The sequence below is a fragment of the Danio rerio genome, chromosome 11 (genome assembly GCF_052040795.2).
Source record: "Danio rerio strain M-AB ecotype USA chromosome 11, GRCz13ab, whole genome shotgun sequence".
NCBI lineage: Eukaryota > Metazoa > Chordata > Actinopteri > Cypriniformes > Danionidae > Danio > Danio rerio.
This window is the reverse complement of record NC_141031.1, coordinates 728,197-741,053: the sequence shown is the minus strand read 5'-3', so window position 1 is coordinate 741,053 and position 12,857 is coordinate 728,197. Positions and strand designations below refer to the sequence as shown.

The 12,857-nt window shown below is 34.7% G+C and overlaps 2 protein-coding genes across 2 annotated transcripts in view; both read left to right on the top strand.

The window, feature by feature from the left end:
* The window catches only part of poc1a (POC1 centriolar protein A), a 521,349-nt gene that overhangs the window by 25,826 nt on the left and 482,666 nt on the right, over positions 1 to 12,857 (top strand). The gene's annotated exons all lie outside the window — the stretch shown is intronic.
* The window catches only part of syn2b (synapsin IIb), a gene marked incomplete at its 5' end in the record, with an annotated part of 84,101 nt that overhangs the window by 25,164 nt on the left and 46,080 nt on the right, over positions 1 to 12,857 (top strand). Inside the window, 3 exon segments of the mRNA NM_001327771.2 lie at positions 6,303 to 6,359; positions 9,169 to 9,260; positions 12,420 to 12,576. Of these exon segments, the coding sequence (NP_001314700.2) occupies positions 6,303 to 6,359; positions 9,169 to 9,260; positions 12,420 to 12,576 (306 nt within the window).

The window sequence follows — 12,857 nt, the reverse complement described above, 5'->3', positions numbered from 1 at the left end:
GAATGTTGAGGAAATACATGTGTTTAATCCATTTTGGAATAAGGCTGTAACATAAACAAATGTGGAAACAGTGAAGCGCTATCAATACTTTCCATATGCACTGTATCAAGCAACAATCAACAAAGAATTTTGTCACTAATGGTGTTTAACTTGGTACTAGAAAGGTCAACGCAATCTCACTGTAACTTTTTCATTTAGTGGCTAATTCGTATGAATTCGTATGTTCTAATTTGTATAATTTAGTATGATTTGCTCATCCCCCAATGACAGTTGAGTTTAGGGTTGGGGTTAGGTGCCACGCCTCCTTTTAAAAATCGTACAATTTCGTATGACTGAGCTTGTACAAACTCGTACGAATTAGCTACTAAACTGGCACAACGTAAAATACTTGCGTTTTCTGGTGAGATCAGGCTGGAAAGGTGTAGTGAATAGATGTAGTGTCTGCGGTATGAGAGCACACTATAGTGTACGTTTTTCAAAGCTGAAGTGTAACATTCATTAGCAGTCTTGTCGTGACCGCAGGCAGACTTGTGAACAGACGCTGAGCACGAATAAAACTCTAATTAGATTCAGTCTGAGCCGCAGAAACGCTTCACTTTCACCTTTAAGAGCGCTGTCCTGAAAATGTCACTCGAAATCCCGCTTGGAGACAAGCAGTACATGTAGTGCCCTTAGTTTGAGCCCTCAGTGGAGGATGAGGATGCGTGCTGGCAGGTCGCAGCGCAGACATTGTGGCTGTCGGCAGCATTGATTGGCCTCCCATTACTGGATGTACTTTTGGAGGGCACTGATTAGACTGCACTTCAGCTCGGCCATTTAATACCCTGCATTGATTGGAATAAATAAAAGATTAAAACAGAGCTAATGGAGTTGCTTTAACAAAACTGTTGAGTTTGCGTCTGTTTCGTTTCAGAATAAAAACATGCTATATAACATACTAAAATGATAATTAAAACACGCTTGCTATAACATATAAGCTGTATTATTATTATTATTATTATTATTAATATTAATATTATTGTTATTATTATTAATATTATTATCATTTATTACCACAACAGATCTATTATCGAAGTTGTTGTGTTACCATAGCAACTGTACAATCACCACAACATATCGATTGCTGTAGTTGTTGAGTTACTGTAGCAACTGTAGAATCACCACAACAGATTGATTACTGTAGTTGTTGTGTTACCATAGAAACTGTAGAATCACCACAACAGATCAATTACTGTAGTTGTTGTGTTACCATAGAAACTGTAGAATCACCACAACAGATCATTTACTGTAGTTGTTGTGTTACCGTAGTAACTGTAGAATCACCACAACAGATTGATCTCTGTAGTTGTTGTGTTACCATAGCAACTGTAGAATCACCACAACAGATTAATTACTATAGTTGTTGTTTTACCTTAGCGACTGTAGAATCACCACAACAGATCAATAACTGTAGTTGTTGTGTTACCATAGCAACTGTGGAATCCCCACAACAGATCAATTATTGTAGTTGTTGTGTTACCATAGCAACTGTACAATCACCACAACATATCGATTGCTGTAGTTGTTGAGTTACTGTAGCAACTGTAGAATCACCACAACAGATTGATTACTGTAGTTGTTGTTACCATAGAAACTGTAGAATCACCACAACAGATCAATTACTGTAGTTGTTGTGTTACCGTAGTAACTGTAGAATCACCACAACAGATTGATCTCTGTAATTGTTGTGTTACCATAGCAACTGTAGAATCACCACCACAGATCAATTACTGTAGTTGTTGTGTTACCATAGCAACTGTAGAATCACCACAACAGATTAATTACTATAGTTGTTGTTTTACCTTGGCGACTGTAGAATCACCACAACAGATTAATAACTGTAGTTGTTGTGTTACCATAGCAACTGTAGAATCGCACAAACAGTTTGATTACAATACTTGTTGTGTTACCATAGCAACTGTAGAATCACCACAACCTAGTGTCCCCATGTGGTCTCCCATCCAGGTACTGAGCAGGCTCAGCCCTGCTTAGCTTCAGTCAGTAACCGGTCTTGGGATGCGGGGTGATATGGCTGTGGCTGTATTTTGATTGACCTTTGGGTTAGTTTTGGAATATTTTTTGATTCCTCATTGATCATATTTTGGGTTATTGATTTATCACAAGATCATACTGTTTGTTTATTGTTATTTTTATTTTTATTAGGTATTTTTACTAATTTTGAGTTGTATTCTGTGGTTGGGCTGTATTTGGGACATTTTCAATCAGCCAATGGAGTAATGTTGGGTTATAAATGATCACTGGAATATTTTTAGGCCATTTTGACTGATCATTTAGCTAGTTTTAAAAGTTTTTGTTGGTCATTGGGTTAGATTTAGGTTACTTTTGACCAGTAAATAAGCCATTTTTTACTGGTCTGCTTTTCCATTATGTCTGTGGTCCAAACTTGGCTGGTGTTTTATATACAGAGTATAAATTTTCAACATCCCATAATATAATTCACAACTGGAAATAAACACTTGAGAGCAAAATCCAGAAACTGTTCATTAATATTTTTACAGTGTGAGCTGTAGCCAGTATCATCATCATCATCATCATCATCCTCTGTGATTGTTTGGTGTCCTCATAAAGCTGTAATATCAGTAATGATGAGCTTCTGGAGCCGCTGTGATGTTGAGTTTCTCTCAGAGCTCAGATGAGATTCACACTCTCAGAAATGCCTCTATCAAATTGCAGGATCAAAGCAGTCGATGCTTATTAGAGTCAGGCTGTTGATAGTCTTATCTGCTGTTGGTAAGCTGCAGTGATGCAGAGGACACAGAGACACCAATTTACATATTTCCTCAAATCTGGGTGGAGAAATTGCCCCTTTTTTATCCTGTGGCGTGAAACAAACCTGACACTGTCTTTACTGCTGCTGGGTTTAATGTCAAATCTGTGTATTTAGGACGCTATAATATACAGACTGTACACAGAGGTGGACTTAGGGAAAAAAAACTGAAGATAAGACAAACACTGAAACGCAGCTTCCTCCGCGATCCAGAGTCTTTGAACTGCTCACCCCTCGCCTATGTGCAGTATTAATGGAATGTTCCACTATTCATGGGGGCCGCCGGCTTTTAAATTAAGTAGTAACATTAAAAAATTAACCGTTCTAGACAAATCTGACAACATATGATAGAAAATTTACACAAGAGCTACATGTTTAATAAAAGCTTCCTGGCATTGGTCAGGATATCGGGGCCCTACACGACTGCTTACCTTGCTCATTGGTTTAATTCGCCCCTGTCTGGATAGTGGAAACATCATTACAGCTCTAAGGAGAACATAAAAGCTGTGTGTGTGTGTGTGTGTGTGTGTGTGTGTGTGTGTGTGTGTGTGTGTGTGTGTGTGTGTGTGTGTGTCAGTGTGAGCATTTCAGAGTAAATATATAAATAAACAGCAGCTGTCTGTTGAAGATGCAGAATAATTCCTGGAGCACCAAGAATGAGAAGAGCACTCACTGACAGAGAGCATGAACGCTGTAAAACACCAACAACATGAACACACACACACATACTCTTTTGGTTATTCTTTCTCTCTCACACACACACACACCCTGGAGAATGAAGCTCATCTGTGCTAAACTCTTTCTCACTGATGGAGTGATGTGATGGGATGTGGGTGGCTGTTGCTATGCGGTTGCTAGGCTGATCTGTGATCTGCTCTGCTGTGTGTTTACTGGAGTATTATGATCAGTTTTGCGCTGCTTTAAAGAGTTTCAGTGCAGCCCTGTGTGTTGTGAATGGGTTATTTAGCTGATCCGGCTATACTCTATTATTATATTATATTATATTATATTATATTAAGTTATATTATATTGTAGTATATTTTATTATATTATATTATATTATATTATATTATATTATATTATATTATATTATATTATATTATATTATATTATATTATATTTTATTTTATTATATTATTTTTAATTATATTGTATTATATTATATTATATTATTTAATATTATATTATATTATATTATATTATATTATTTTTAATTATATTATATTATATTATATTATATTATATTATATTATATTATATTATATTATATTATATTATATTATATTATATTATATTATAGTATATTTTATTATATTATAGTATATTATTTTATATTATATTATATTATATTATAGTATATTATAGGATATTATAGTATAGTATATTTTAATTTATTATATTATATTATATTATATTATATTATATTATAGTATATTTTATTATATTATAGTATATTATTTTATATTATATTATATTATATTATAGTATATTATAGTATATTATAGTATAGTATATTTTAATTTATTATATTATATTATATTATATTATATTATATTATATTATATTATATTATAATGATGGATAAATAGATCAGTCAAATGCTAATAATACTGATATAATAAATAATAATAGTGAAGTCTGAGTTTCTGTGCAGTTTCTATGTACTAAACAGTCAAAGCTGTTGTTTTTGGACTCTTGGCTCGTCTCTAATGCGGTCAAACAGCATCAGGTGTGTGTTTAATAACTCACAGGTGTTTCTCAATATGGAGGTTCATAATTAAATCAGTCCAGTGTTTCTGCTGCTCTGCTCATTTCCATCAAGCAAAATAATTCTGGAGCCATTGAAAGAAGTGAGGCTCTGAAAGTGCTGCCATCTGATGGAGATGTGGCCAGTATTATATGACATAGTGATGCTCACCTTTAGAGGGCAGCGTTGCATAATCCATCACTGTTTCTCAGCAGCGTGAGCATGTTGGTGACAGTCTGATTTACACCATTTAAAAAGTGTTATAATGAGCATTCATGTGATTTTAATGATGTGTTCACATGTATGAGTAAAGACACCGGACAATTATTTATTTATTTATTTATTTATTTATTTATTTATTTATTTATTTATTTATTTATTTATTTATTTATTTATTTATTTGTTTATTTGTTTGTTTGTTTGTTTTTTATTTGTTATTTCTTTCTTTCTTTTTTTTCTTTATTTATTTATTTATTTATTTGTTTGTTAATTTATATTTATTTGTTTTTTATTTATTTGTTTTTTATTTATTTTTGTTAGTTGATTTGTTTATTTATTCATCTATCTATCTATCTATCTATCTATCTATCTATCTATCTATCTATCTATCTATCTATCTATCTATCTATCTATCTATCTGTCTGTCTGTCTGTCTCTATCCGTCCATCCATCCATCCATCCATCCATCCATCCATCCATCCATCCATCTATCTCTGTCTGTCTGTCTAATCTGTTTGATGATTTTTTATGTAGTTAAAGCAGTACAGATAGACAGAGGTAGAATAGTAATCGGAAAAAACAAAACAAGCCAAGCACACATACAAAGATATACACAGTTATAAGTGCACATATGTATATTCATTTTTTTCTCCACATTTTCATTCATTTATTTTCTCTTCCTCCACCTCTTCACCTCCGTCACATATTTATTTTAATCATTATTTTTTAAGCCCTTGATAAATTTATCGAGTGTAAGAGCACTTGCATTATTCGAAATATCAGCTTTTAAAAATATATTTATTTTCAGTATATAAATTATTTTATATAGTAGCATATGGCGCGTATGGAAATATTATGATGGGAATTTTATAATGATAAACTTGGCAACTCAAATTATGTTCTTTTTTTGGTATTTATTACATTATTGTGTTGTATTCTGGTGTAAAGTGCTTTGAGATGTACACTTAAGCACACTATAGATAATGTGAATTAAGGGAGCATATAGAAATATTATGAGGGGAATACAATAATGACAAATCTGGCAACTCAAATGATGTTCTTATTTTTATTTCTTGGTATTTATTACATTATTGTGTTGTATTCTGGTGTAAAATGCTTTGTGATGTACACTTAAACACTATAGATAACATAAATTATGGGGGCATATGGAAATATTATTACAGGAATTTAATAATGACAAATTCGGCAACTCGGATGATGTTAAGTGCTTTGAGATGAACACTTTAACACACGGTAGAAAAGTGAATAATTAAAGCTGCTGTGTCAGATTGATTTCTCTGAATCTGAAGCCAGAGGAACGATGTAAACAGCGCAGTGAACTCCAGCTCGCGGCTCTGCAATTATGTCGTTTGTTTATTTGATGGTTTTCTCAGTCATTACAGCAGCAGGGATGAAACGATGCAGAGCTGTCTGTTCATAAACTGACTGCACAGCACCACAGGCGCATGTCAAGTGAATAATCCATATCTCTTCTTTGTGTCTTTCAGGACAAAGCTTTTTCGTGGGAAGAAGGTGCAAGGAGATTATGACATCAAAGTGGAGCAGGTATGAAGCTTTTATTATCATATTAGACATGCAGGTTATACTGTGACTGGCTGATGATCACACACACCGCTGGAACACTGGCACGAGTTGTCTGTATTGCCTGTAGTAAGTGTGCATTGTGGAGTTTATGTATTTATTCTTATTTAATCAGTCGATAGAAACCTTACTGTTGATGGAGTCATGTAGATTTCTATCTGAAATGACACATGTACGCAACAGATCACTCAGATCTCTAGGATCAAATAAACTCCAAGAGTTCAGTCAAAGCAGGGTGAATCAGCCTTCAGCTGCTAACAGCGCCCCCCGCTGCTGGAATCAGGAAATGATCAGATGTGCCCCAACATTAGGCACATTCAAATTGAGAATAAACACACATCAACGAAAGTAGTAATTAAAACATTTGTTAAACAGATATGCCGAAAATATCTCAGTTAAACAGTGCTTGAGAAATAAATGGAATAAGTATAATTTGATTTCAGGAGGGAATAACTGTGTTTGCATGCAGAAAAAAAAATGATGTATGTTGTTTGTTCAAACCTTTTTGGGACAGTTTAATTGTTTTATGTTCAATCCACATACATTTGTTAAAAATCCTAACCTAATTCCTTTATGTTGACACATACACTGTTAAAAAAAACTAATTTTACAGAAAATATCCTTAAATTTTTTACAGTAATTTTTTTCATTTCACATAATATTCAAAACTTAGTAAAATGACAACCAATCTCTCTAAATTAACCGTTTGACTTTCATTTTAGGTACTTTAGTATTAAAGACAAATTACTGACATTGTGTTTTTTTATACAGGGAAATTACAGTATTATTTATACAGTACTTTTTCTGTCATTTTAAATTATATTCAAAAGTTCGTAAAAACTACAAACATAATCTGTAAATTAACGGCTTGACTGTTATTTTATGTACTATATAAGTAATGACAAATTACAGAAATTTGTCTGTTTTTTACAAAAAAATGACATATTATTTACAGTTTTTTTCCTGTTTTTTAAGTACAGTTAAAATTACGTAAAATTAAAGTAATAAATTGTAATTACTTGCTCTGTAAAAAAAAATAAAAAATCGTAAAAAAAAAGGTCAAATGACCATAAAATTACGGTAAAATTTCTTTTGTTGAAGAAATGTGCAAAAAATAATAAATCTACAGATATTTTCATTAAAAAGTTTACAGAGAAACACTGTTATTTTAAAGACTTTTCCTAGATTATTACTATCAAATCTAATAAAGTAACACACTAAGAGTGCTCACATACACCTGTTTCAGATTCTGCTGATTGCACACACACAGTCGGAGGATCGTTATGAACTGATTACATGCACTTTAAAAGCAGCACAGACGCACGCGCCAATTGCCTAGTCTAGTTATACTGCTACTGTGAACATTATGACGCGGTTCTCTTCTTTTGCCTTGCTTTGTTTGTTAATTGTTTACGTTGTTTGCTGCCGGGACTGACCATTTGCCTGTTATTTGACCATGATTCCTGATTCCCTGCAAAATGTTACATCTGTTTGCCCCTGTGTTGACTGTTGCTTGCCTTTAGATCTGCACTCTTTTGTCAGCGTCCCCTTTATGTTACAGTTCCATTTCATTTAAGATCTGTAACTGAATCATTCCAAATAACTTAAACCTCTACACGTTTTACATAAACACTATTCAATAAAATGTAACAACTGTAATTTTAAAGTTGTGAGAATTTTAATCAGTTGTTTCTCATTTGTTGTTTTTTCCCAAAATTTCAAATCATGAGCATGTCTTGGCATGTTATTAAAGCTGTTTAACCGTAATGATTTAGGGAAAATTCTTTTAAATAACACTGTTTTCTCTTGAACTTTTAGAGCAGTCACTTTATTGATGATGTTTGATCATATTAATCTAGGAGAAGTCTGTATAATAACAGTGTTTCTTTGTAAAACTCTTAGTGTGTTACTTTATTAAATGGATTTGATTGTAATAATCTAGGAAAAGTCTGTAAAATAACAGTGTTTTTCTGTAAACATTTTTATGAAAATATCTGTAGATTTATTATTTTTTGCACTTTATTTCAACAAAGACATTTTACCGTAATTTTATGGTTTTTGTTTGGCAGCCGTAGCTGACCTTTTTTTACGATTTTTTTTCTTACAGTGTACACAAATCCAGCATGTTTGACAGTGTGTGTTCCTCCCTGGCTGTCTGTGACTGAATAATCCTGAGTTCAGCTCTTGGTTTTTGACTGATGGACACTATTAGTGTGAGATTTACTAATTACACAATAAAAAGCGTAATTACAGAGGCTAACATTTATATAAACGCCTCTGAAGCGAATCATCCTTCCGCCAAACGCCTAATGAAGCAGACCAAATGAGGAAAGTCCGCAGCCGCAGCATTAGATGCTTTATTGCTAATGAATGAGCCGCTCTGAGGTGATTTTGCATGTAAAAACTCTTCAGTTTTATTGCGTCTGTGAATAAAGTCAGACAGCAGATGAAGTTTTACAGTCGCTCATTATGAGGATGAGTTACAAACACACAGATTAGAACACAGACTTACATTGCAATCACTGATTTGAGCACAGGATCGTCAATGCAAATTAATTAAGCAGATATAGGGCTGTGTTTCATTCATTCACTAAAGTGGAGCATCTGACTCATGTTAAAACTGTCTGAAGTTTAAACCGGTTTATTCTGATTGTGTGTGTGTGTGTGTGTGTGTGTGTGTGTGTGTGTGTGTGTGTGTGTGTGTGTGTGTGTGTGTGTGTGTGTGTGTGTGTGTGTGTGTGTGTGTGTGTGTGTGTGTGTGTGTGTGTTTCAGGCTGAGTTCAGTGAGATTAATCTGGTGGCTCATGCTAACGGCACGTGCAGTGTGGACATGCAGGTCATCAGAAACGGCACCAAAGTGGTCCGGTGAGTTCACGATCACCTTCAGATTATCATACTGCAGTGATGCTCATCAATATACCTGCCTGTGTTTGTTAATCTGTAGAGTTGAATTTGCAGCATCACAGATGGACAGAGCAGAGATCAACATCCCATAATGCAGTTCACCTCCGCAAATAAACAAAACACAAGCAGAAAGTGTTCATTGACGGACGTTTTCACAGTGCAGAAAGGCTGATTTAGTATTGTCCTGCAAAACGAACTTTATATACATGAAATGGAGTGAAATCACACACAATCTCAGTGTTGCTCAGAGACTCACAGTGATTCTGAAACTGACGAGGTTTTACTGTCATGATGACCACAGAAAACAGTAACAGGAAATCCACACGAGTTTACCAGAAGCTCCGAGACGGAGGGTGTTCAGTGGGAGAAACACCACTTACACTGATTTACATGAGTGGGCCGGGGGGATTTACTGTGTGTGTGTGTGTGTGTGTGTGTGTGTGTGTGTGTGTGTGTGCGTGTGTGTGTGTGTGTGTGTGTGTGTGTGTGTGTGTGTGTGTGTGTGTGTGTGTGTGTGTGTGCGCGCGCGTGTGTGTGTGTGTGCGCGTATGTGTGTGTGTGTGTGTGTGTGTGTGCGCGTGCGTGTATGTGTGTGTGTGTGTACATTATTTACTGTCATAATGACAAAGAGAAAATAAATCAGTTATTAGAAATGAGTTATTAAAACTATTATGATTAGAAATGTGTAAAAAAATCTGCTCTTCTTTAAACAAAAATTGGGGGAAAAATAAATGGGGGGTAATAATTCAGGCAGTTTAATAATTCCGATTGCAACTGTATATATATGTGTGTGTGTGTGTGTGTGTGTGTGTGTGTGTGTGTGTGTGTGTGCGTGTGTGTGTGTATATATATAATTTTTTCTTTTTTAATATATTTATTTGTTTTATTTAGATTTATATTTGTTTGTTGTTTTTTGTTTTTACCTGAAAGTAAAGCTAAAATATAATGGTTTTAGTGTATTTTCTGCTTTTGTTTTTCACTTTAGAGACTGAGTATGTTTACATGGACATCAATAATCAACATTTAGTGAGATTATGACAATACTCGGATTAAGAGTCACCATGTAAACAGCAATTTTTAATTATTTTATTCTGACTAAAGTCATAATTGAACTAAAGAAAAACTGAATTAAGACATGTGGAGTATGCTGATTTAGTTGCATTATTAAAGTACAGCAAAGACATTTAAACACCGCAGTCAAACTAATACCATTGTGAGGGAATTTTCACCACATTTTGCGAAGGATAGTCTATACACACAGCTGTTTGACACTATTCTCTGCACCAACTGAGTCAGTGAAGGACCACAGACACCTGCTTCACAAAACGCAGAGGCTTTTTTTTCCCACATACGGTGCGGGGCATCAAGAATTCTATTAAAGCAACACTCTTCCAGCAGTTCCTCAATCTAACATCTCGTTTGTCACGGGGCGCATGCATGAAATGTTCCTGAATGAACTGCAGTTAAAGTCCACAAATTAAAAGTTAAACACCTGAAATTACACGAAACTCCCGAGGGAAATTTGAGTAGCACGATGTGAATAAACCGGATCTTGAAAGGAACATTAGGAGCTCTATCATACACCCGGCGCAATAAGCCGCAAGGGGCGACGCAATTGTTATTTGCTACTTTCAGCTTGGCGCAAGAGTCGTTTTAAGGTGTTGCGCTACACTGTTTAAATAGCAAATGCATTTGTGCTCATATGTGCGCCCACAGGCGTTTTGCTCTAAAAAAGCAGGCGTGTTTTGACGCATTGCTATTTTGAGAAACTATAATAGTCTGTTCTTTAGACCAGAAAAAAGCCTGTCTAAAGTCTGGCGCAGAGTTGCGCCTCGCTTACACACTGTTTAATACACACAAGATGTAGAGCAATACGCAAATATCTTAAAAATAATTAAAATATTAAATATATATATATATATATATATATATATATATATATATATATATATATATATATAAGATATAAATATAAATTATTAAAATATTACAAAACATATTATTTTCTAGCCTACATGAATTTAAACACCACTGCCTTCATGCCTTCTTCATCTCGGGGGGCTTTTTCAGTTCATTCAATTTGCTTTTGTTTAATGTTGATATTATTAGCAGTGTTATTCATTATATCCATATTTATATTTATTTTATTAAAAACAAGCTTAGATTTGTCCACCTGCAGGTTTTAGACCAGATGGGGCACAGCATGTGTTTTAGGATGTAACTCAGGTTTTTGAGCACACTTCATTATTATTGTTCATTTATTCGTTTGCTGGAAATTAGAACTGAATTTAGAAATAGTTTTGAAACAAATCTTTGTGCTTAACAAACAAAATTAATTATTTATAGGCTAATTGATGTCTGTGCAAAGGTTTCCCTATCCACAAGAGCGAAAGTGAAAGTAGATTATGAGATGCCTTATCTCTCATTCTCGTGCTGTAGATGCTCTGTTTAACTGTTTTCTTGCTAGTGAAATGCTCAGTTTTTCCACCTACACTTACTTTACGTCATGTAAATAGCAATGCGCTTGTGGCGCGACACAACTGGCTCTTAAAGGGAATGGGAGATGAGACTCTGATTGGTTAATTCTCAAAACACACCTATAACTCATTAAGAAAACAAACTCAACCCTTTTAGACCATGCGCCACGGCGCAAAGCGGATTTTTCCATCCTTAAATTAGCAAAAGTGGATTCTTCCATTCTTGCTTTGTGCATGGACCGTCAAAATAGCAACTCATGTAAACACCTTTATTCTATTATTGTTTTACTCAGATTAAGGCAAATTATTTGATTAAAATGTCTTTGCAAACACAGTCAATGTCTTGGTTCATAAAATAAATAATACATAAAATATCAGTTTTTGTTTATTTGTTACTTTTATTTTAGTTGACATTATTTGTAGTTGTGCTGTTTTAGTAGAGTGTTACAAAACCATACATTTTAATGCAAATTTCAATCCCTCGTTTGCAAATACAATGCAAACATACTGCAGATTCAGCTTCTGAGAGTGTAAACAAATGACTAGATATTCAATTAACATCTCCAAACATGACATTTCAGCAGTGGTGTAGGGAATTACAATGTTTTAATGTTTCTGACACTCTTATTGCTGTGTTCTGCAGCTCCTTCAAGCCTGATTTTGTCCTGGTTCGACAGCATGCCTACAGTATGGCACAGAATGAAGACTTCAGGAACATCATCATCGGCTTACAGTACGCCGGCATTCCCAGCGTCAACTCACTGGAGTCCATCTACAACCTCTGTGACAAACCCTGGGCTGTGAGTCCGCATGCGCTTCTGCATTGTGTCTGCATGAACACAGTAACAAATAAGTTGACTCAACTCAAATTTGTATGGCTTAAAATTGATGCCATGGGCGACACGGTGGCGCAGTGGGTAGCATGATCGCCCCATAGCAAGAGGGTCGCCGGTTCGAGTCCCGGCTGGGTCAATTGGCGTTTCTGTATGGAGTTTGCATGTTCTCATCATGTTAGCTCCTGTTTCCTCCGGCTGCTCTTGTTTCCCCGACAGGTGTTTACTCTTTTGGAAAGTGTATTTTA